This window comes from Eubalaena glacialis, chromosome 2 (assembly GCF_028564815.1).
Source record: "Eubalaena glacialis isolate mEubGla1 chromosome 2, mEubGla1.1.hap2.+ XY, whole genome shotgun sequence".
Taxonomy (NCBI): Eukaryota; Metazoa; Chordata; class Mammalia; order Artiodactyla; family Balaenidae; genus Eubalaena; species Eubalaena glacialis.
This window is the reverse complement of record NC_083717.1, coordinates 119,254,207-119,277,967: the sequence shown is the minus strand read 5'-3', so window position 1 is coordinate 119,277,967 and position 23,761 is coordinate 119,254,207. Positions and strand designations below refer to the sequence as shown.

General features: G+C 38.5%; 1 protein-coding gene across 5 annotated transcripts in view; it reads right to left on the bottom strand.

Annotated features, from left to right (window-relative positions):
• RPGRIP1 (RPGR interacting protein 1) overlaps positions 1–23,761 on the bottom strand; it is a 62,995-nt gene that overhangs the window by 36,648 nt on the left and 2,586 nt on the right. For 2 of the 5 annotated variants that reach the window (XM_061182340.1, XM_061182342.1), the window contains 4 exons: positions 23,185–23,335; positions 18,128–18,312; positions 17,621–17,824; positions 16,947–17,085 (listed from right to left, as the gene is read on the bottom strand). In XM_061182340.1, coding sequence (XP_061038323.1) covers positions 16,947–17,085; positions 17,621–17,824; positions 18,128–18,312; positions 23,185–23,335 — 679 coding nt within the window. Of the gene's footprint in view, positions 1–16,946; positions 17,086–17,620; positions 17,825–18,127; positions 18,313–19,587; positions 19,931–20,385; positions 20,538–20,698; positions 21,152–23,184; positions 23,336–23,761 lie in introns of all 5 variants that reach the window. The other 3 variants (XM_061182337.1, XM_061182338.1, XM_061182341.1) reach the window with 3 other exon arrangements.

Sequence of the window (23,761 nt, the reverse complement as noted above, 5' to 3'; positions counted from 1 at the left end):
AAGGGAAGAACCTACAACCAAGATTACTCTACCCGGCAAGGATCTCATTCAGATTTGATGGGGAAATCAAAAGCTTTACAGACAAGCAAAAGCTAAGAGAATTCAGCACCACCTAACCAGCTCTACAACAAATGTTAAAGGAACTTCTCTAAGTGGGAAACACAAGAGAAGAAAAGGACCTACAAAAACAAACCCAAAACAATTAAGAAAATGGTCATAGGAACATACATATCGATAATTACCTTAAACGTGAATGGATTAAATGCTCCAACCAAAAGACACAGGCTTGCTGAATGGATACAAAAACAAGACCCATATATATGCTGTCTACAAGAGACCGACTTCAGACCTAGGGACACATACAGACTGAAAGTGAGGGGATGGAAAAAGATATTCCATGCAAATGGAAATCAAAAGAAAGCTGGAGTAGCTATACTCATATCAGATAAAATAGACTTTAAAATAAAGAATGTTACAAGAGACAAGGAAGGACACTACATAATGATCAAGGAATCAATCCAAGAAGAAGATACAACAATTATAAATATATATGCACCCAACATAGGAGCACCTCAATACATAAGGCAACTGCTAACAGCTATAAAAGAGGAAATTGACAGTAACACAATTATAGTGGGGGACTTTAACACCTCACTTACACCAATGGACAGATCATCCAAAATGAAAATAAATAAGGAAACAGAAGCTTTAAATGACACAATAGACCAGATAGATTTAATTGACATTTATAGGACATTCCATCCAAAAACAGCAGATTACACTTTCTTCTCAAGTGCGCATGGAACATTCTCCAGGATAGATCACATCTTGGGTCACAAATCAAGCCTCAGTAAATTTAAGAAAATTGAAATCATATCAAGCATCTTTTCTGACCACACGCTATGAGATTAGAAATGAATTACAGGGAAAAAAACGTAAAAAACACAAACACATGGAGGCTAAACAATACGTTACTAAATAACCAAGAGATCACTGAAGAAATCAAAGAGGAAATCAAAAAATACCTAGAGACAAATGACAATGAAAACACGATGATCCAAAACCTATGGGATGCAGCAAAAGCAGTTCTAAGAGGGAAGTTTATAGTTATACAAGCCTACCTAAAGAAACAAGAAAAATCTCAAGTAAACTATCTAACCTTACACCTAAAGGAACTAGAGAAAGAAGAACAATCAAAACCCAAAGTTAGCAGAAGGAAAGAAATCATAAAAATCAGAGCGGAAATAAATGAAATAGAAACAAAGAAAACAATAGCAAAGATCAATAAAACTAAAAGCTGGTTCTTTGAGAAGATAAACAAAATTGATAAGCCATTAGCCAGACTCATCAAGAAAAAGAGGGAGAGGACTCAAATCAATAAAATTAGAAATGAAAAAGAAGAAGTTACAACAGACACCGCAGAAATACAAAGCATCCTAAGAGACTACTACAAGCAACTCTATGCCAATAAAATGGACAACGTGGAAGAAATGGACAAATTCTTAGAAAGGTATAACCTGACAAGACTGAACCAGGAAGAAACAGAAAATATGAACAGACCAATCACAAGTAATGAAATTGAAACTGTGATTAAAAATCTTCCAACAAACAGAAGTCCAGGACCAGATGGCTTCACAGGTGAATTCTATCAAACATTTAGAGAAGAGCTAACACCCATCCTTCTCAAACTCTTCCAAAAATTGCAGAGGAAGGAACACTCCCAAACTCATTCTATGAGGCCACCATCACCCTGATACCAAAACCAGACAAAGATACTACAAAAAAAGAAAATTACAGACTAATATCACTGATGAACATAGATGCAAAAATCCTCAACAAAATACTAGCAAACAGAATCCAACAGCACATTAAACAGATCATACACCACGATCAAGTGGGATTTATCCCAGGGATGCAAGGATTCTTCAATATATGCAAATCAATCAATGTGATACACCATATTAACAAATTGAAGAATAAAAACCATATGATCATCTCAATAGATGCAGAAAAAGCTTTTGACAAAATTCAACACCCATTTATGATAAAAACTCTCCAGAAACTGGGCATAGAGGGAACCTACCTCAACATAATAAAGGCCATATATGACAAACCCACAGCAAACATCATTCTCAATGGTGAAAAACTGGAAGCATCTCCTCTAAGATCAGGAACGAGACAAGGATGTCTACTCTCACCACTATTATGCAACATAGTTTTGGAAGTCCTAGCCACGGCATTCAGAGAAGAAAAAGAAATAAAAGGAATACAAATTGGAAAAGAAGAAGTAAAACTGTCACTGTTTGCAGATGACATGATACTATACATAGAGAATCCTAAAAATGCCACCAGAAAACTACTAGAGCTAATCAATGAATTTGGTAAAGTTGCCAGATACAAAATTAATGCACAGAAATCTCTTGCATTCCTATACACTAATGATGAAAAATCTGAAAGAGAAATTATGGAAACACTCCCATTTACCATTGCAACAAAAAGAATAAAATACCTAGGAATAAACCTACCTAGGGAGACAAAAGATCTGTATGCAGAAAACTATAAGACACTGATGAAAGAAATTAAAGATGATACCAACAGATGGAGAGATATACCATGTTCTTGGATTGGAAGAATCAACATTGTGAAAATGACTATACTACCCAAAGCAATCTACAGATTCAATGCAATCCCTATCAAATTACCAATGGCATTTTTTACAGAACTAGAACAAATCATCTTAAAATTTGTATGGAGACACAAAAGACCCCGAATAGCCAAAGCAGTCTTGAGGGAAAAAAATGGAGCTGGAGGAATCAGGTTCCCTGACTTCAGACTATAGTACAAAGCTACAGTAATCAAGAAAATATGGTACTGGCACAAAAACAGAAACATAGATCAATGGAACAAGATAGAAAGCCCAGAGATAAACCCACGCACCTATGGTCAACTAATCTATGACAAAGGAGGCAAAGGTATACAATGGAGAAAAGACAGTCTCTTCAATAAGTGGTGCTGGGAAAACTGGACAGCTACATGTAAAAGAATGAAATTAGAACACTCCCTAACACCATACACAAAAATAAACTCAAAATGGATTAGAGACCTAAATGTAAGACCGGACACTATAAAACTCTTACAGGAAAACATAGGAAGAACACTCTTTGACATAAATCACAGCAAGATCTTTTTTGATCCACCTCCTAAAGTAATGGAAATAAAAACAAAAATAAACAAATGGGACCTAATGAAACTTCAAAGCTTTTGCACAGCAAAGGAAACCATATACAAGACGAAAAGACAACCCTCAGAATGGGAGAAAATATTTGCAAACGAATCAACGGACAAAGGATTAATCTCCAAAATATATAAACAGCTCATTCAGCTCAATATTAAAGAAACAAACACCCCAATCCAAAAATGGGCAGAAGACCTAAATAGACATTTCTCCAAAGAAGACATACAGATGGCCAAGAAGCACATGAAAAGATGCTCAACATCACTAATTATTAGAGAAATGCAAATCAAAACTACAATGAGGTATCACCTCACACCAGTTAGAATGGGCATCATCAGAAAATCTACAAACAACAAATGCTGGAGAGGGTGTGGAGAAAAGGGAACCCTCTTGCACTGTTGGTGGGAATGTAAATTGATACAGCCACTATGGAGAACAATATGGAGGTTCCTTAAAAAACTAAAAATAGATTTACCATATGACCCAGCAATCCCACTGCTGGGCATATACCCAGAGAGAACCATAATTCAAAAAGACACATGCACCCCAATGTCCATTGCAGCACTATTTACAATAGCCAGGTCATGGAAGCAACCTAAATGCCCATCGACAGACAAATGGATAAAGAAGATGTGGTACATATATACAATGGAATATTACTCAGCCATAAAAAGGAACAAAATTGAGTCATTTGTTGAGACGTGGATGGATCTAGAGACTGTCATACAGAGTGAAGTAAGTCAGAAAGAGAAAAACAAATATTGTATGTTAACGCATGTATGTGTAACCTAGAAAAATGGTACAGATGAGCTGGTTTGCAGGGCAGAAGTTGAGACACAGATGTAGAGAACAGACATATGGACACCAAGGGGGGAAAACTGCGGTGGGGTGGGGATGGTGGTGTGCTGAATTGGGCGATTGGGATTGACATGTATACACTGATGTGTATAAAATTGATGACTAATAAGAACCTGCAGTATAAAAAAACAAACAAAACAACTAATAGCAAACTTTCATTGGTTTATTTGTTTGGAAATATGTTAATATAAATGTTTCAGACATTACATGAAATTACATTACATGAAATTTCTAAAAATCTTATATGTTCTGGTATAATGTTATAAGTCATAATTCTAGTTATTACTTTAAAATGTATATCTCAGAAATAACTAAATTTCCTTGTCAATTGCACCATTATGAACTTTCATCAAATCTTTAACTGTGGTCATTTTTAAGTCTTTTGCCATTTACAGACAGTTCTGGGTGTACTCTGATGCTTTTGCAAATATGTTCCTATAAAAGGGTTTCATCTTCAAGGAATTCATAGAAAAGACTCTGACAAGTACAGGTTTCTGGTAACTGTACTGCTGAACTGAATGAATAAGCATTTTCAGAACTCTAATGAAAAACTGATGAACTCAAAAGTGCTAACAAAAGATCAAGATGAAAAAGAAAATTAATTACATGGGACTGAGTGAACTGATGAGGATGATTATAATTTTTGTGACTTTCTGTTTGAATTTAAAATCCCACAAGGACTCAGAGGCAAAGAATATACAAATCAATTTTCACTGCAAAGTAAAGGAGCTGTTACAGTGGAGGATTACTGGACCGAATGTCAATATTAAGACATAGTATGAGTGTATTTCGTGTTTGGTAATTGCAATCATTGTTGCTTTTGTTGTGGTCATCCATTTACAATGCTTGGTGTCAGTCTATTTATCCCTTGTAAAAATAAAATACAGTGTGTGTGTGTGAAAAAAAAAAAAAAAGGATATATGCACCTCAATGTTCATGGCAGTGCTGTTTACAATAGTCAACACATGGAAACAACCTAAATGCCCATCAACAGATGAATGGATAAAGAAGGTGTGGTACATATATACAATGGAATATTACTCAGCCATAAAAAAGAATGAAATAATGCCATGTGCAGCAACATGGATGGATCTGGAAATTATCCTACTAAGTGAAGTAAGACAGAGAAAGACAAATATCATATGATATCGCTTATTTGTGGAATCTAAAAAAAAAATGAAACAAGTGAATTTATTTACAAAACAGAAACAGACTCACAGACTTAAAGAACAAACTTATGGTTACCAGTGGGGAAGTGTAGGGGGGAGGGATAGACTGGGAGTTTGGGACTGACATGTACACACTGCTATATTTAAAATAGATAACCAAAAGGGACCTACTGTATAGCACAGGGAATGCAGCTCAATATTCTGTAATAACCCAAAAGGGAAAAGAATCTGAAAAAGGAATAGATACATGTATATGCATAACTGAATCACTTTGTTGTACACCTGAAACTAACACAACATTGTTAATCAACTATGCTCCAATATATTGATAAAATAAAAATTAAAAAAATAAAGTTATTACAAAATAATGGCTATATTTCTCTGTGCCGTACAATATATCCTTGTTGCTTATTTATTTTATACATAGTAGTGTCTCTTAACTTCAACTTAAAAACTTAGCTTTTAATATCAAAAATTGGAATAAATGTACTTCAATAGAGGATTAGAAAATGTTTAAATTAAACAATATACAAGCAGTAATAATAACTTTATAGACATGGAAAAAAGTCTATAATAAAAGAAAGAAAAAAAAAAGAATGGATGTATGTGTATGTATAACTGAATCACTTTGCTGTACACCTGAAACTAACACAACATTGTAAATCAACTATATCCCAATATAAAATAAAAGTTAAATTTAAAAAAGAAACAGAAAAAAAAAAAAAACACATAGGAATAAACCTACCTAAGGAGATAAAAGACCTGTACTTGGAAAACTATAAGAAACCAATGAAAGAAATTGAAGATGATACAAACAGATGGAAAGATATACCATGTTCTTGGATTGGAAGAATTAATATTGCTAAAATGACCATACTACCCAAGGCAATCTACAGATTCAATGCAACCCCTATCAAAATACCAATGGCATTTTTCACTGAACTAGAAGAAATAATTTTAAAATTTGTATGGAGACACAAAAGACCCCAAATAGCCCAAAAAATCCTGAAAACGAGCAGAGCTGGAGGACTCATGCTCCCTGACTTCAGATTATACTATAAAAGCTACGGTCATCAAAGCAATATGGTACTGGCTCAAAAACACACACATAAAATCAATGGATAGACTAGAGAGTTCAGAAATAAATTCACACACTTATGTTCAATTAATCTATGACAAAGGAGACAAGAATATACAATGGTGAAGACAGTCTCTTTGATATGTGGTGCTGAGAAAACTGGACCACTACAGGTAAACAAATGAAATTAGAACATTCTCTAACACCATATACAAAAATAAACACAAAATAGATAAAAAACCTAAATGGGGGCTTCCCTGGTGGCGCAGTGGTTAAGAATCTGCCTGCCAACGCAGGGGACACGGGTTGGAGCCCTGGTCCAGGAAGATCCCACATGCCCTGGAGCAACTAAGCCTGTGTGCCACAACTACTGAGCCCACGTGCCTAGAGCCTGTGCTCCAAAACAAAGAGAAGCCACTGCAATGAGAAGCCTGCACACAAAACAAAAAGTAGCCCCCACTTGACACAACTAGAGAAAGTCCATGTGCAGCAACGGAGACCCAACGCAGCCAAAAAAAAGAAAAAAAAAACCTACATGGAAGACCAAAAGCATAAAACTCTCAGAGGAAAACAGGCAGAACACTCTTTAACATAAATCATAGCAATAATTTTTTATATCTGTCTCCTAAAGCAAAGGAAATAAAATAAAAAGTAAACAAATGGGACCTAATTAAACTTAAAAGCTTTTGCACAGCAAGGGAAACCATCGACAAAATGAAAAAACCTGCTGAATAAGACAATATATTTGCAAATGACATGACCAATAAGAGGTTTATATCCACAACATATAAACAGCTAATACAACTCAACGTAAAAAAAAATCCAATTTAAAAATGTGCAGGGACCTCCGTGGTTAAGAATCCACCTGCCAATGCAGGGGACACAGGTTCAAGCCTTGGTCTGGGAAGATCCCACATGGTCTGGAGCAACTGAGCCTATGCGCCACAACTACTGAGCCTGCAATCTGCAGGCCGCAAGCCACAACTACTGAGCCTGCGCACAACTACTGAAGCTTGTGTGCCCTGGAGCCCATGCGCCGCAACTACGGAGCTCCCGTACTGCAACTACTGAAGCCCACGCACTCTAGGGCCTGCGTGTTGCAACTACTGAGCCCCTGTGCTGCAACTACTGAAGCTTGCGCACCTAGAGCCCATGCTCCACAACACGGGAAGCCACTGCAATGAGAAGCCTGTGCACAGCAAGGAAGAGTAGCCCCCGCCTGCTGCAACTAGAGGGAGACCGCGTGCAGCAACAAAGACCCAACGCAGCCAAAAAAAAAAAAAAAAAAGTGCAGAACAAGTGAATAGACACTTTTCCAAAGAGGAAATGCAGATGGCCAACACATGAAAAGATTTTCAACATTGTTAACCATCAGGGAAATGCAAATCAAAGCCACAACGAGATATCACCTCACACCAGTTAGAATGGCTATCATCAAAAAGAACACAAGGGCTTCAGTGGTGGCGCAGTGGTTGAGAATCTGCCTGCCAATGCAGGGCACACGGGTTTGAGCCCTGGTCTGGGAAGATCCCACGTGCCGCGGAGCAACTAGGCCCGTGAGCCACAACTACTGAGCCTGCGCGTCTGGAGCCTGTGCTCCACAACAAGAGAGGCCATGATAGTGAGAGGCCCGCGCACCACGATGAAGAGTGGCCCCCGCTTGCTGCAACTGGAGAAAGCCCTCGCACAGAAACGAAGACCCAATACAGCCAAAAATAAATAAATAAATAAATAATAATTAAAAAAAAACCACAAATAACAAATGTTTGTGAGGATGTGGAGAAAAGGGAACCCTTGTACACTGTTGGTGGGAATGTAATTGGTGCAGCCACTATGGAAAACAGTATGGAGGTTCCTTAAAAAACTAAAAATAGAGTTGCCATATGACCCAGCAATCCCACTCCTGGGCATATATCCAGAGAAAACTATAATTCGAAAGGATACATGCACCCCAATGTTCACAGCAGCATTATTTACAATTGCCAAGATATGGAAGCAACCTAAGTGCCTATCAACAGATGAGTGGATGAAGAAGATGCTGTATATATATATATACAGTGGAATACTACTCAGCCATAAAAAAAACAATGAGATGTTTCCATTTGCAGCAACAAGGAAGGACCTAGAGAATACTATGCTTAGTAAAATAAGTCAGACAAAGACAAACCCTGTATATCACTTATATATGAAATCTAAAAATTACAACAAACTAGTCAGTAAACAAAAAAGAAGCAACTCACAGATATAGAGAACAAACTAGTGGGGAGAGGAAAGGAGTTGGTGCTATTAAGAGGTACAAATTATTATGTATGAAATAAGCTACAAGGATATGTTATACAATACAGGGAATATAGCCAATATTTTATAATAACTATAAATGAAGTATAGCCTTTAAAAATTGTGAATGACTACATTTACTCCTATAACTTATATAGTACTGTATATCAACTATACTTCAATTTTTAAAAAAGCACAATGAGAGAGGAGGATCAACATGGCAATGTAGGAGGACGTGGAGATCACCTTTCCCCACAAATACATCAAAAATATTTAAATGTACATGTCATAATTAAAGAACCAATGTTGATATATTAAAAAGAAAATACAGGGCTTCCCTGGTGGCGCAGTGGTTAAGAATCTGCCTGCCAATGCAGGGGACACGGGTTTGAGCCCTGGTCTGGGAAGATCACACATGCCGCAGAGCAACTAAGCCCATGAGCCACAACTACTGAGCCTGTGCTCTAGGGCCCGTGAGCCACAAACTACTGAGCCCGCATGCCACAACTACTGAAGCCCGTGTGCCTAGAGCCTGTGCTCCACAGCAAGAGAAGCCACCACAATGAGAAGCCCATGCACTGCAACAAAGAGTAGCCCCCGCTCACCACAACTAGAGAAAGCCCGTGTGCAGCAATGAAGACTCAACACAGCCAAAAATAAATTAATTAATTAATTTAAAATAAAAGAGAAAGAAAATACATCTAAATATGAAACAAGTTTCACAGAAAACCAACTGGAAACTGCCAGAAGATCTCTTATAGAACCAAAGCTGCAAGAAAGATCTCCATGTAACCAGGTAGGATAGGGGAAAAAAAAAAAAAAGGCGTCAGGATGGGACTGGTGCCCCTGGGAGTGATCTGTGATGGAGGGAATGTCCACATGGGCTGGCCCTGGCCCTGGGGAGCCTTCTTGCCTGCTGAGAGGTCCACTGGGACAGACAGAGGGCTGGAGGGGCTTAGACTCTGTTTGCAAAGACTGTGCTTATGCTGGCTTGCTAGCAATCAGGATGGAGAAAGACCAGGGCTGATGGCTGCTGCCTTGTCACACTTCCCTGACCAAATCATGTGCTAGTACATGCAGCAGCTGGGTGCTGAATCTCAGATGGATGGACCCTGGGAGAGGACTTGGTCTAGCTGTGTGGAGACAGCCCAGAGGGCCTTGGGTGTGGTCCAGGCAGAACCTTGGAGGTGATTATCAGCACACTGATGGTGGGGGTGGTTCTGGCCATAGTGGACTTTGTTGGCATGCACACTGGGTGGTGCCACAGAAATGAATGTCTCAGGTGGAGAGCCCCTGGGGAGGAGTAGGCAGCAGTTGTTTCTTGGCAGTAGTGCTCCAGCTCCATTCACCCCACACAGAAGCTTAGAGTCGGCTCTGGGGCAGATAGGCCCTGGGAGAGGCCTGCTACAGAGGCAGCCCAGGTTGCAGGTGGCAGCACAACCACCTCGATTCCTGCAGCCACAGTGCCTTGGCCCCCAGCACCAGCCCACTCCACACCATAGCCTAGCACTAAGTCTGGTACAAATGCAACAGAGAAAGGGTTGTGACCTTGGGTTGATTCTGGTCAGAATCATGGATGCCTGCACCAGTGGGACATAGGTTTGCTGTGACCGCATGGGCTTTACATGCTTCGGTGGTCACCTCCTTTGGGGCAGGGCACACACTCAAGGGCAATGGACCTTATCAAATACGACCCTCAGGGCTTCTACTCCAAGAACTGAGGAGTGGACCCTACCCCTGACAGGGCTGTTACAGCCATGGAAAAAAGAGGAGGCCCCACCCAAAATCCAGGGGAGGCTCTGGACACCACAACACAAATCCCACCCCTTATTAAAAGGATAACAGCCAACACACTCTGAGGAAAGATGTGGCTAGCATCCATGCAAAAACCAGCCCTCACAACAAAAATATTGGACTCACACAGTCTACACACAGATGATCCCACATAAAAATACCCCTTCAAGACCACAGTAGATAACTGTTTCTCCTAAATTCATAGAGACAGAGAAAGTTAAGTAAAATGAAAAAGAAGAGGAACTACTCTCAATTAAAAGAACAAGGAAAATCCCATGAAAGAACAAATAATGAAACAGACCTTACCAGTCTACTAGACCCTGAGTTCAAAAAGGAGGTAATAATCGTGCTAAAGGAATTAAGAAAGATTATTAATAGAAATGCAGATCACTGTAACAAGGAACTAGAAACTATAAAGAGGAACCAATCAAAATAAGACAACTCAATTGCCAACATAAAAAACAATATAAAAGCAATGAATAGCAGACTAAATAATGCAGAAGAAGGAATAAGTGATACAGAAGATAGAATAATGGGAATCACCCAATCAGAACAGCAGACAGAAAGACAAATAAAAATCAAATGAAAGCAACATATGAGATATATGGGATCATTCAAAGCATACCAAACTACACATAACAGGGGTTCCAGAAGGAGAAGAGAGAGAGAAGGGGATCAAAAATGTATTTGAAGAAATTCTGGCTGAAAACTTCCCAAACCTAAAGAAGGAAACAGATATCCAGGTACGGGAAGCACAGAGGTTCCCAAACAAGATGAACCCAAACAGATCCAGACCAAGACATATTATAATTAAAATGGCAAAAATTAAAAATAAAGAGAGGATTCTAAAGCCAGCAAGAGAAAAACAAAGAGTCAGTTACAAGGGAACCCCCATTAAGGATATCAGCTGATTTCTCTGCAGAAACTGTGGGCCAGAAGGAAGTGGTATGATATATTCATAATTCTGAAAGGGAAAAACTTGCAACCTAGATACTCCACCCTGCAAGATTATCAGTTAGAACAGAAGGAGGAAGAAAGAATTTCTCAGACAAGAAAAAACTAAAGAATACAGCAATACTAGACCTACCCTAAAGAAATATTTAAGGGTCTTCTCTAAATAGAAAAGAAGAATCTATAGGAAAGGGAAAATCACAATAGAAAAGGCAAATATATAAAAGGATTGAAGATCACTTAAATAAGCCAGTACATAGACTAAAAACAATCAAAAAATTTTTGTAAAAGTGATTGTAACTCTAAATAACAGCAAAAGGATAAACATGAAGATGTAAAATAGGACATCAGAATCACAAAATGTGGGGGAGGGGAGTGTAAAAATGTAGATCTTTCAGAATGTATTTGAACTTCTTTGACTATCAGTTTAAAACAAATAGATGTAGTTATGGGTCAACATACTGGAAAACCAGGGTGACCACAAATCTAAAACATACAATAGATTCACACAAAAATAAAAAGAAAAGAACTCAAGCATAATACAATAGAAAACCATCAAACTACAAAATGAAAAACAAAAATAAGAAGAAATCAATAAAGAAGAACTGCAAAATCAACTGGAAAGCAAAGTTTTAAATGGCAATAAATACATATCTATCAGTAATTAATTTAAATATCAATGGACTAAATGCTCCAATCAAAAGACATACAGTGGCAGGCTGGATAAGAAAAACAAGAACCTACAATATGCTGTCTACAAGAGATTTACTTCAGGGTGAAACACACATAGGCTGAAATTGAGCGGATGATAAAAGGTATTTCATGCAAATAAAAATAACAAGACAGGGGTTAGCAATACTTACTTCAGACAAAAGAGACTTTGAAACAAGGTCCATAAAGAAAAACATAGAGGGACATTATAATAATAATAAAGGGATAAATACAAGAAGAGGATATGACACTCATTATCATATATGCACCCAATATAGGAGCACCTAAATATACAAAACAGATACTAACAGAGATAAATGAAGAAATGAGTACAATAACAGTAGGAGACTTAACACCTCACTGACATCAATGGACAGATCATCCAGACAGAAAATCAATAAAGCAACAGAAGTTCTACATGACACAACAGACCAGTTGATTTAACTGATATCTACAGGACACTACATCTAAAAGAAAAAAACCCAGAATACACATTCTATTCAAGTGTGCATTGAACATTCTCTAGGATAGACCACATACTAGGTCACAAAACAAGCCTCAACAAATTTAAGGAGGTAGAAATTATTCCAAGCATCTTTTCTGACCACAAGGGTATGAAACTAGAAATCAACCACAGAAAGAAAAACAGGGAAAGAGTAAATATATGGCGACTAAACAACATGCTACTAAAAAACCAATGGGTCAACAATGAAATCAAAGAGGAAAACAGAAAACATCAAGACTATGACAATGAAAACACAACCTTACAAAATCTACAGGAGGCAGCAAAAGCAGTTCTAAGAGGGAAGTTCATAGTGATACAGACCTTCCTCAAGGACAAGAAACATTTCAAATAAACAACCTAACCTACCACCTAAAAGAATTAGAATAAGAAGAAAAAACAAAAGCCAAAGTCAGTAGAGGGAAGGAAATAATAAAGACCAGAGAGAAAACAAGTAAAATAGAAATTTAAAAACCAATAGAAAAAATCAGTAAAACCAAGAACTGGTTTTTTTAAAGATAGATAAAATCAAGAAACCTCTATCCAGCCTCATCAAGAAGAAAAAAGAGAGGACCCAAATAAACAAAATGAGAAATGAATAAGGAGAAATAACAACTGATACTGCAGAAATACAAAAAATCATAAGCGACGACTATGAACAGTTATATGCCAATAAATTGGACACCTAGAAGAAATGGACAAGTTTCTAGAAACATACAGCCTGACAAAACTGAGTCAAGAACAAACAGATAACTTGAACAGACTGAACAGTAGAAGTGAAATAGAATCTGTAATAATAATTTCAAAAACTCCCTGCAAACGAAAGTCTAGGTCTGGATGGTGTCACTGGGGAATTCTACCAAACATAAAAAGAACTTACACCTATCCTTCTCAAACTATCCAAATAACTAAAGAGGAGGGAACACTCCCAACTTCTTTCTAAGAAGCCACCATCACCCTGATACCAAAACCAGACAAAGACACTACAAAAAAGGAAAATTACAGGTCAATATCTTTGATGAATATAGATGCAAAAATCCTCAACAAAATACTAGCAAACAGAATCCAACAACACATTAAAAGGATCATACATCATGATCAAGTTGGATTCATTCCAGGGCCACAAGGACGGTTCAAAGTACACAAATCAACCAATGTGATACACCACATTAACAAAAATAAAGACAAAAACCACATGATTATCTCGATAGGTGAAGAAAAAGCACTTGATAAAATTCAATATTCATTCATGATAAAAACTCTCACCAAAGAGGATATGGAGGGACCATATCTCAACATAATAAAAGCCATTTATGACAAACCCGTAGCCAACATAATATTCAACAGTGAAAAGCCAAAAGCCTTCCTGCTAAGTTCAGGAACAAGACAAGGATGCCCTCTCTCACAGGTCTGGAGGCTAGACATCCACAATCAAATCCATGCTCACTCCAAAGGCTCCAGAAGACAATCTGTCTTTTCCCTTTTTCCTTGTCTTTTCCAGCTTCTGGGAGCTTCAGGCATTCCTCAGCTTGTGGCCACATCACTCCAATCTCTGACTATATGGTCATGTTGCTTCCTCCTCATCTGCCTGTGTCTCTAATAAGAATACTTTCATTGGATTTAGAGTCTACTCAGATAATCCAAGATAATCTCATCTCAAGATCTTTAATTACACCTGCAAAGGCTTTTTTCAAATAAGTAACATTTACAGGTTCTGAGGTTTAGGATATGAATATATCTTTTTGGAGGTCACCAATGAACCCATTAGATTATTTATTTAAATTATGAATATATTTTAAACCCACAAGCTAATATTTTTGCTTTACACAGTCATTTAAAATTAACCTATATTCTTTGCTTTTCATTCCTTGTTGCATCTTTGTGTTTCCTTCTGGGATAATTTTCCTTCAGCCTAAAGAAAAAAACTGTAAGTTTTCTTTAAAATGTAGCTTTGGAGCAAACTCTCCATTTTGATTTGTCTTTAAATGTCTATTGTGTTTTAATTCTGAAGGATCTTTTTGTTGTGTAGAGAATTCTTGATTGGTACTTAGTTATTTTCTTTTAGCACACTGAAATTATCTTGCCACTGGTTTCTGACTACAGTTGTCACTCTTGGTATGTCATTGTCCATCTTACTGATGCACCCATGACTGTCTTTCTTTTAAATGGATACTTTTGGTATTTTCACTTTGATTTTATTTTCTGCAATTTTACTCTGATATATCTAGATTTTGATTCATTTTTACTTATCCTGCTTGAGTTTCATTTCATTGAATATTAATACCTTTTATTTAGTTCTGGAAAACTCTAAGTCATTATCACTTTCAATATTGCCTGTGTCCCCCTTCTTTATCTTCTTCTGGATTTAATTAAGTGTAGCTTAGACCTCCTCATTTTCTCTCTTTTCTCCTCTTTAGCATTTTCCATCTTGCTGTCTCTCTGTGCTTTATTCTGGATATTTTCCATTTTTCTCATTTTAGTTGTGTCTAATCGGCTTTTAACCCATCTATTTCCCTCATAAATTTCTGTATTTAGCAGTTCTATCATTTCTATTGATTCATTTTCAAATTTGCAATGTATTTTGCAAACATTTTGTAATTGATTCAGGCAAAAAAAAATCCACACATAAACATAAATGGCTGCCAAAATTATTAGGTGAAATCTGAGGAAGAATAAGATATTTATATGGACTCAAAATATTTTCTCATAGATTACTTAATAATTACAAAGGGAAAAATGATAACTTTTTGATGGAAAATGTGGCAGATGCTTTCTTAGCCAAGTGATCAAAGTTAACATCACCAATAATGGCACAAGCTGACATCACGTACCTCCTAATGTCATGCAGTGAAAAAGGATACAATATCACTTCCGTGGTATTCCTGTAAAAAAATTCATAACCTGAATCTAACAACAAACAAACATCAAACAAACCCAAATGGAGGCACTCTCTTCAGCTCATCTATACTCTTCAAAAATGTCAATAACATGAAAAACAAAGAAAAGATAAGGAACTGTTCCAGATTAAAGGAAACTAAGGGGACATGACTGAATGCAATGTATGATCCCAGATTAGATAAGGGGGGTGAGGCAAGCCTGCTATAATGAACATTACTGAGACAACTGACAAAATGTGAAAAATGAACTGGACATTGGGTAATAACCTATCCATGTTACGTTTGCAAACTTGATAGTTGTACTGTCGTTATATAATATCCTTTTCCTAACTGAAATATACAGCAGTAAGGGGGAATGATATTTGCAAATTATTCTCAACTGCTTCAGGAAAAAAATGATAAAGCAAAACGTGGAAAAGTATTAAAAGTTGATGAATTTGAATGAAGGTTTTATGTGAAATTTTTTCTTATTTGTGTAGCTCTTATATAATTTTGAAATTATTTTAAAACAAAATGTTTTTAAAAACTTATAGTATCAATTTTCAAAGCCCCAGTTCCTTGCTAAAATTTTAAAGTTCAGCTTTTATCTTCATGAAGGTTGTTAATGCAGGTTGTGCCTGATAACTCCAATATCTGGAGTCCTAGTGGGCTTCAGGTCAGCTCTTGTCTCTCTAGCCTGAAAGTGCTCAAAGCACAGTTCTGCCTCTCAGAGGATAAGAGGCTCAGAACAGTGCTGCCATCAGGGTGCCAGACCAGAGTGGGAAATTCTGCTCTGGGCAGACACCTGCCTATGCTGGGCAGAAACGAGATTCAGACTGTATCCCATTTCTCCACCCCAAAAGACCACCGAAAGTATGGTTCTGTCTCTCCACTGCTTCCTCCAGACCAGCAATGTCCCTAGGCTGAAGTAATTCCAGCTGACCTCTCTGAGCTCCAATCATCTCTCCGATCTCGGCTAGGTGATTCCTCCCTCCCTAATTATTGGCACTTTAACGCTTTTAAGAAACATATTAACTTTAGCTTTTCAGTTGTCATCAATGGGAAAGTTGGTCTGAATTACCTAGTTTGCCATTATTATAACCTGAAATCATAACCTTCTCTTCCTTGTAACACAAAAGCTTTGCCTTATTTTAGAAGAAATTTGGATTCATATCACAAATGAGCCAATCACCCTCTTCCTCTTATTTCTTTGTAACCGTAAGTCATGAGACCTGGAAGTGAATTAACATTTTATGCTTGCTAGCTAAAGTGGCTAGCTAGCTAGCTTTAAATACATAGACAGCTACTTTCTTTCAGAATTACAGCTTGGTTGGCCTAACCAGCACACTTGTAACATCAAACCGAGTCTAGGATCTCCAGTACTAATTTTTCATGAAAAGTTTAGCAATGAAAGATGAAAGAAGAAAGTAAATAACCAGCTTGATAAAATAATCCAATGATTACATAGGAAAATCAGGTTTTAAAAAGACAATACCATTCACAGGATGTAGGGCTTCCTTTAGTATCCGTGCTGAATGGGATGATGTCATTTCCTCTTCCTTTTGCTGATTTTTTAAACCATCATCTGTGGAGATCTTAAGCCCTGAGAATTCCCATTCAGTGTAGTTCACCTGCTTCAGATTCAAATAACTATATATAAGTATATTGTGTAATTATAATAATTTAATATAATTAATATTGCATAATATATAATTGATGTAATTGATACAATATAAATAATAATGAATTATATATAATTATAGTCATATAATATATATTTATAATCTCATATATATGTGTGTATATGTATTTTAGGCTACATAGTAACTTTAATCCAGTTTCCTATGAAGAAAAGGCAGTATCAAGTACATAGTAGGTGTTCAATAAATACCTGTTCTTAATTTTGATTACAGTTGAAGTGGCCTGGTTAGGACTGTCGTACTAAAGTTCTAAGCATAAATTACAGAGTCCACAATCTGTTGAATTAAATTACATTGAAATGAACAGTCCAGAGGTTTATTAAACTATTTACGTTTGTGGAAACACATGCTTGCCACAAAAAGCCATGAATATCGCTTGTGTGCCTACTTCTGCTTCTACCTCTGAGAATAATATATATGGGGACACTACAACCCATATTTTAGTTCTTCAGGGTTTCTAAGGCCTTACCTGTAGTGTATTTCCATTTAAGATGTTATGACTAAGATACTCCATTCTGTTCTTTCCTTGAATGCCTGTTCTTTTGCCATGTTTTCTTCTTGAGTAACCTGTAACCCGCTGTTCCCTTTCCTTTCTTTCTCCCACCTGAGGAGGTTTTCGCTTAGCTTGATACTGGCCAGCTTCAATGGGAATCTCAATAGATACCATCTGGTCCTAAAGAGAAGGATCAGAGCCTTACAAGGTGATAGTTTAACAGCCTTGATACTCAAGAACGGGATTTGTGAGCTAGCATCAGACTTCATTTCTCTCCTGCCGTAAAGCTGAGAGATGCCATCTCTTCCCTCCCCACAATAAAACCCAGGATTTTGCTCCATCCATAGCCTCATGGCATTATGAATGATGCAGATTAAATTTGCAGAACACATGACATTCACAGAAGGAATTTCTTTTACCCCAATTTTAATACCGTCTTCCTCAAATCAAATGTGCTCCGCAGGATTGGTGGAGATCTGCTACCTGGGGAGGAAAGGAAGCTTCTTCCTCTTCAGTTGAGGTATCTAAACTGTCCTTGGTGTCCTTCTCCTCACTCAGAGCTTCTGGTTTTGGAAAACTCTCCGGGGGTAGATAGCAAGACTTCCAATCCAGTTGCACCTGAACAGATCCATTGGGTTTCCCCCCAGGGTCCGTGAGGTTAAAATCACCTGAGAGACACATTAATAAGATCCAATCACATGAAATAGGCAAGTGAGCGTTTAACAGCACCTTATCTATTACCTCCCCAGTTTGAATTTTACCATATTTTGTTTGTAATTAATTAACAGCCACCAAGTAATCATGATGAAAATACACTCAGAAGTAACACAAAATATCAGTGAATATTTATATTCACTCACAATATTTACTTCCAATATTCACTTAGAATATTTATAGGGGAAAATGGGTATCTCCAGGTTCAGGAGGGGATAGTCAAAAGATGTACAGAGAGGTATAGCTTGCTTGTCGTCAGTCACCCAGCCAATAAACAAGAGCACATTCTTATTACTATTACCAAATGGTTGCTATGCCTTAGGCATACTAAGAAAACCATTACCTACACCCAAGTGGTCCGTATTTTTAAAATAACAAAAGCAAAGAAAACTTAAGCAAAATGGCTTTTTCCAAATGCCAGACTTCTGATTTGTAACACTGATTAATTTAACAGATGGCTCACATTGCCTCTCTTTGGCAAAGGACGAGTTGTGAGCAGAAATGTCAGCCTTTTTCTTTCTTTCTTTTTTTTTTTAGCACTTGTGGTATTGGGAGGAGGAAGGCCTCACACACTTCCTGGAACATCCAAAAGCTTGTTAAACATGGTTGATCCTGGCTACACCCATTCACACTTCCTAATGAGAGCACGGACATCGCTGCCTCACCCTCCCAGGACTGCAACCGGAGAGGTGACCCTTCTTTGGTGTACCGTACAACCCTGGCTATCAACATATGATAAGGTGGTATGGAGTTCAGCTCCATGTGGGGGGGAAAAAATCCAAGAAATTTGTCATGTGTGGCATGGAAGACTAATTTGGGTCTAATGTTTAAAAGGAGAGAGAGAATTACGGGGGAATGTTAAGGACATAGCTTATAATCTGATATCTAGTCATGTGCTAAGAAATAATAGGCCTTAAGTAAAGACAAATACTGGGAAGCACTATAGAGATGGAAAATGTTGGTTCAGACACAGAGGTATGGACTTCAGATTGGTGGGTCTACCCCCTTGGGAACCTTGCTTCTGTTGCTGAAAAGAAGCAAAAGAAGCCAATGTTTCTATATGATTAGTGAGGCTTTAAGTCTTCTACTCTCTCACTCTTGACAATATTCTCAAATCCTTTCAGCAGGTTTTAAGAGAAACTGTTCCAAGCAAGTAATCAAAGTAGAATTAGGACAGGGAGACAACACTGGGCAGAGAGCATAAAGATGTAATAACCTTGAACTCCCACCTTTAATGGATTTGTTTTGTGCAAGAGGAAGCAAGGGCACCTGGACGCGGCCAAGGTACGAGCCAGGCTCTGAGTCTTCATCATCAAAAACGTACACAGACAGGGCCTCCTGCCTCAGATACTGATCCAGGTCAGAAGTCACAAGCACTGGGAATCGAGCCTGGTCTCTGAAGTAGGGATTGTTACTGGCTGGAATGACGGCGGTGTCGTGGTCAGAAAAGGTAAAGAAGCGATACATGGCGTATGGACTGGGTTGGGCTCCCAGCCATCGACTCTGGAGGCCGCAGCATCGGATGACTTCCACCCGCAGCTCATTCTGATGCTTCCTGGTCTCCGATCTGGGCTGAAAAGATGTTGGTCTTGGATTGAGGAAAAGGGCAAGCTGAGAGAGTCGTGCAGGTGAAGCCCAGCACCCTTAATGAGGAAGAACTATGACCTAAAGAATTGCTGAATCCTGACTGGGTCACAGAGAAGCCTAATCAATGACTTTCACCTGCCTGCAAATAGACTCTGACAGATAATTATCTGAGGGAGATGCTGGCACTCAGGCCTCATCTTAGAGTTTGGAACAGAGAAGGCATTTTGTTCACAGCAGGGAGAGGTAGCTAGCTCCAAGGGCATGATTTCATTTCAAACTCAAGCTTGACCAAGGGAAGTATCTGGACTAGTTGTGGTGTGACAGTTTTTCTCTTTCATTCACATTCAACAAGTACCTATTGAGAGTGGAATACTGAGCTGTTCTCATGAGCTGCTTGGCTGAGTCTCCTTTGAGATGCATGGGCACATCCTTTTTCTCACCTCATCCTCCTGAGCCTCCCAGGCTCCAAGCACATTGGCTGACAGGTACGCCTGGGCTTTCTTTCGCTTATTGCATGCTTGTAGGCTGGATCTTATGGGGAAGCGCAGCCTCATCCAGTACTCTAGCACCCCAAAGACTTCTCCACCAGCTCCTGGGTAGCAGAAAGTATGAAAGGCATGGAGGATACAGATGGTGTGGCGAGGATCAAGAATAAAGGCAGAGGAATAAAATGGGAAACCACCAGAAGACAACTATACACTTTGGGAAATTCCACATTAGTCCCGGGAACTGTGGGAGGTTGACAGCACTTACCAGTAAGTGTGGCAGAGCCATGGACTCTCTCCACAGTTTCTAGAACCCTGTCAAAGCAAATCCAGCCAGCTGCAAGGGTGTGGTGCTCACTGGCTATAGCCTGGTGTAGATGAAGCTGGGCTGACGTCCCTTGTAGGTAGTGCAAGAAGAGGGAATCTGTCTCCACCACATACTGGGAAGTGAAGTCATAGAGGGGCTGCAGCCCCACAGCTAGTGGGGTGCAGTGGGTTTCAAAGTCATAGAAAGAATAGGTGCAGAAAGTGGTAGGTTGAGTGTCTCCAGCCTGAGCCAGGGCAGCAGGTGTCAGGAAGGCCTGGTGGATGTGCAGTTCAAAAAGATTCTCACTCTGATGCCGTGGAGAAATGTCCACTTTATCCTCATCTCCATGGTCTGGCAGTGGTTTCAGACATAATGACAACTGTCGGGTGCCATAAGCCACATCTCTGAGTTGTTCTAGAGGGGAAAGAAAACTGCCTATCCATTAAAGGGTAGGGAATTCTTCCTTAGGGTAAAGGAAGGTGGACAGAAAGAGAATAAAAACCATGGTGGAAGTCCAAGTTGTGACTATTTCAAGAAACGATGTGATTCAAAAAGAAAAGCAACAGAATGACAATCAGGTGCTTTGAATTCTGATGGCCAAATAATCCAATGCCAACTTTAGAGATGAGGCACAACATGAGTGATTGGAAAGTAAATGCTAAGCTCAGGAAAACACTGGAGGCACAATTTCATCTATAGATGACATCGTTTTGGCTTACAGCAGGATCCTGTGAATTAATTGTTAATTCCATTACAGAAACACTAGAAACACAAAATGCAAGTATTTCCAAAAGTTTGGGATATTGGCCGTGGAGAAAATAGCAAGTTACAGTCATGGTGTCTATGACATTACACTGGGCCCCATTAAGATGATTCCTCTTTTCCAGTCAGATCAAATACAAGAATCTTCATTCTGTTAAGAATTTGGTTTCATTGTAAGAAGGCAAAAAAAAAAAAAAAAAAAAAAAAATCCACTTTAAGTCAAAGAGTACTGGAGTAAAAGTGGGGGAGGGCACTTACTGAAAAGAGGTTGAAAATATTGGCGATGAGATACAAAATAAAGATATGTAAGACAGTCCACCAAATCTGTGCATTACCTCCCATGTCCAACCAACCAGAAACTTTGATATATAGTCTGCTTCAAATCGGGGAGTATCTGAGTTGTCACAGTGTGTTGATGGTGAAGGTCCTATTCTAAGAGTTAAAGTAGTAGAAGAAAATATTTTGGGTACATCAGAGTGTCTTCCTGCCCAAAATAAGTGGAATACAGAGACTGGTGAACAGTTTCTTAATTGATAAGATTAACATAAATAAATAAAATATATTCAAAATTTTGCATTACGTGACACAAGGTTAATAATCTTAGCATATAAAGAACTTCTACAAATTAACAATATACTATTGAGAAATGAGCAAAGGGCAGGAACAGGCAAGTCTCAAAAGAAATAATTTAAATAACTGGTAAACATATGAAAAACTCTTCAGCCTTACCAGTAATGAAAGAACTACAAGTTAAAGCAAATAAATCTTCAGAAGTAGGTAAGTGTATTTATCCTGCACTGTCCCGGGAGAAAGACCCTGAATCTGAAAGACGTGAGAATTTCAATCCAAAGGATTTCCTTTGTTATATGGCAGGGACCTTTTAACTGACTCACCCTGGCATGCATAAATCATGCTGCTGAATGACCCACCTCCCTAGTTCCATGCTCACTAAGAATCCTTCTTATTGATTCTGCTTCCCCAAGAACGAGCTGCCATGAGCATATTCTCAAGGCAGCAATGAAAGAGCCACTATCATAAAATAACAAATGAACATTCAGGTGTAAATATCAGTCTTTGGTGAAGTTGGTTAGTACAGGTCAGGTCTCTCACCACTGGGTATAATAACAAAGCCAATTTTCTCAATATGTAAGGCTGAGACCAGATCCTGGTCGACAGTGACTGAACTAAATACAGGAAGTATCACATTATAAAATTTGCATAAGTGTCCAGCCACCTGCCCTGTTATGTAGACATCCTCAAACTGCAACAAAGAATTCAGAGACTTTTAGAGAGAAATCACAGAAAAGGATGACAAGAGATGAGTGATGTAGCTCTATTATCTCCCCAAAACTTAAATATAGGCCTGGCTTGAGGAAACAATCTTGAGAGAGGGAGAGTGTTACCCACCCTGAGGGCCAACAGTGATACACTCTTATTTTCAAAATAGATTCAGCAATTGCTGGGCCCTGTTGAAACTCTCCAGAGAAAAGACACTGACATGATGCAGGAGAAGAAACTGCTAACCATGTATTAAAACAACAAAGATGATAGGATAATCAAGAATAGGAGGGATAAGTTCTATACCGAGACATAGAGGGCGCCCTCTTGACAGGTGCAGAGGGGAGCACGGGCATTTAGCTCTGTGACAGATCCTAAGAGGAAGTGAACAAAGTACTAAGACTTGCCGGATATTGGAAGGCCATGGCTTCTTAAAATACCTTCCAGCTGTTTGATACGCTTGTTCTTGAGGTCAAGGAGTTGATTCAACCTCTCCAGTTTTTCTTTGTGATCTTTATTTTCATTATCGGCTTTTGTCATCATTGCCTCCAGTTCCTCCTGAAACGAAATAATGTCTGAACTTTTCTATCTCAGTGGCCCAGAACCAAAGAGCCCAGATAAAAAGGTGGTACTTGCTGGGTAAAGGAGACTCCACTATCTCCTTAGCAGGGCAGATTCATCCACTAGAAAAAGGCTTAGGTTCCTCACAGACCCCTCCAGGACCAGTTGTGCTATTACTGCCATAGGGTAGTATTTTTCCTGGGACTGGAAAATTTGAACCCACTTGCCATTTTCATTAGCTGGCCCCTTCTGGCTTTTATTGCCAAGGTGCCATGGGCATGTGTGAGTCCTCAAGTTCTTCAAAGGACAGCACATCCTGTGTTTGCATAGGTCAGCATATCACCTTGCATCAGCCCTGGAAACTCGGGTCTTGCTTCATTCCCAGTCTTGTAAGTAGTTCCCATGTGCCCATTTATCTATCCC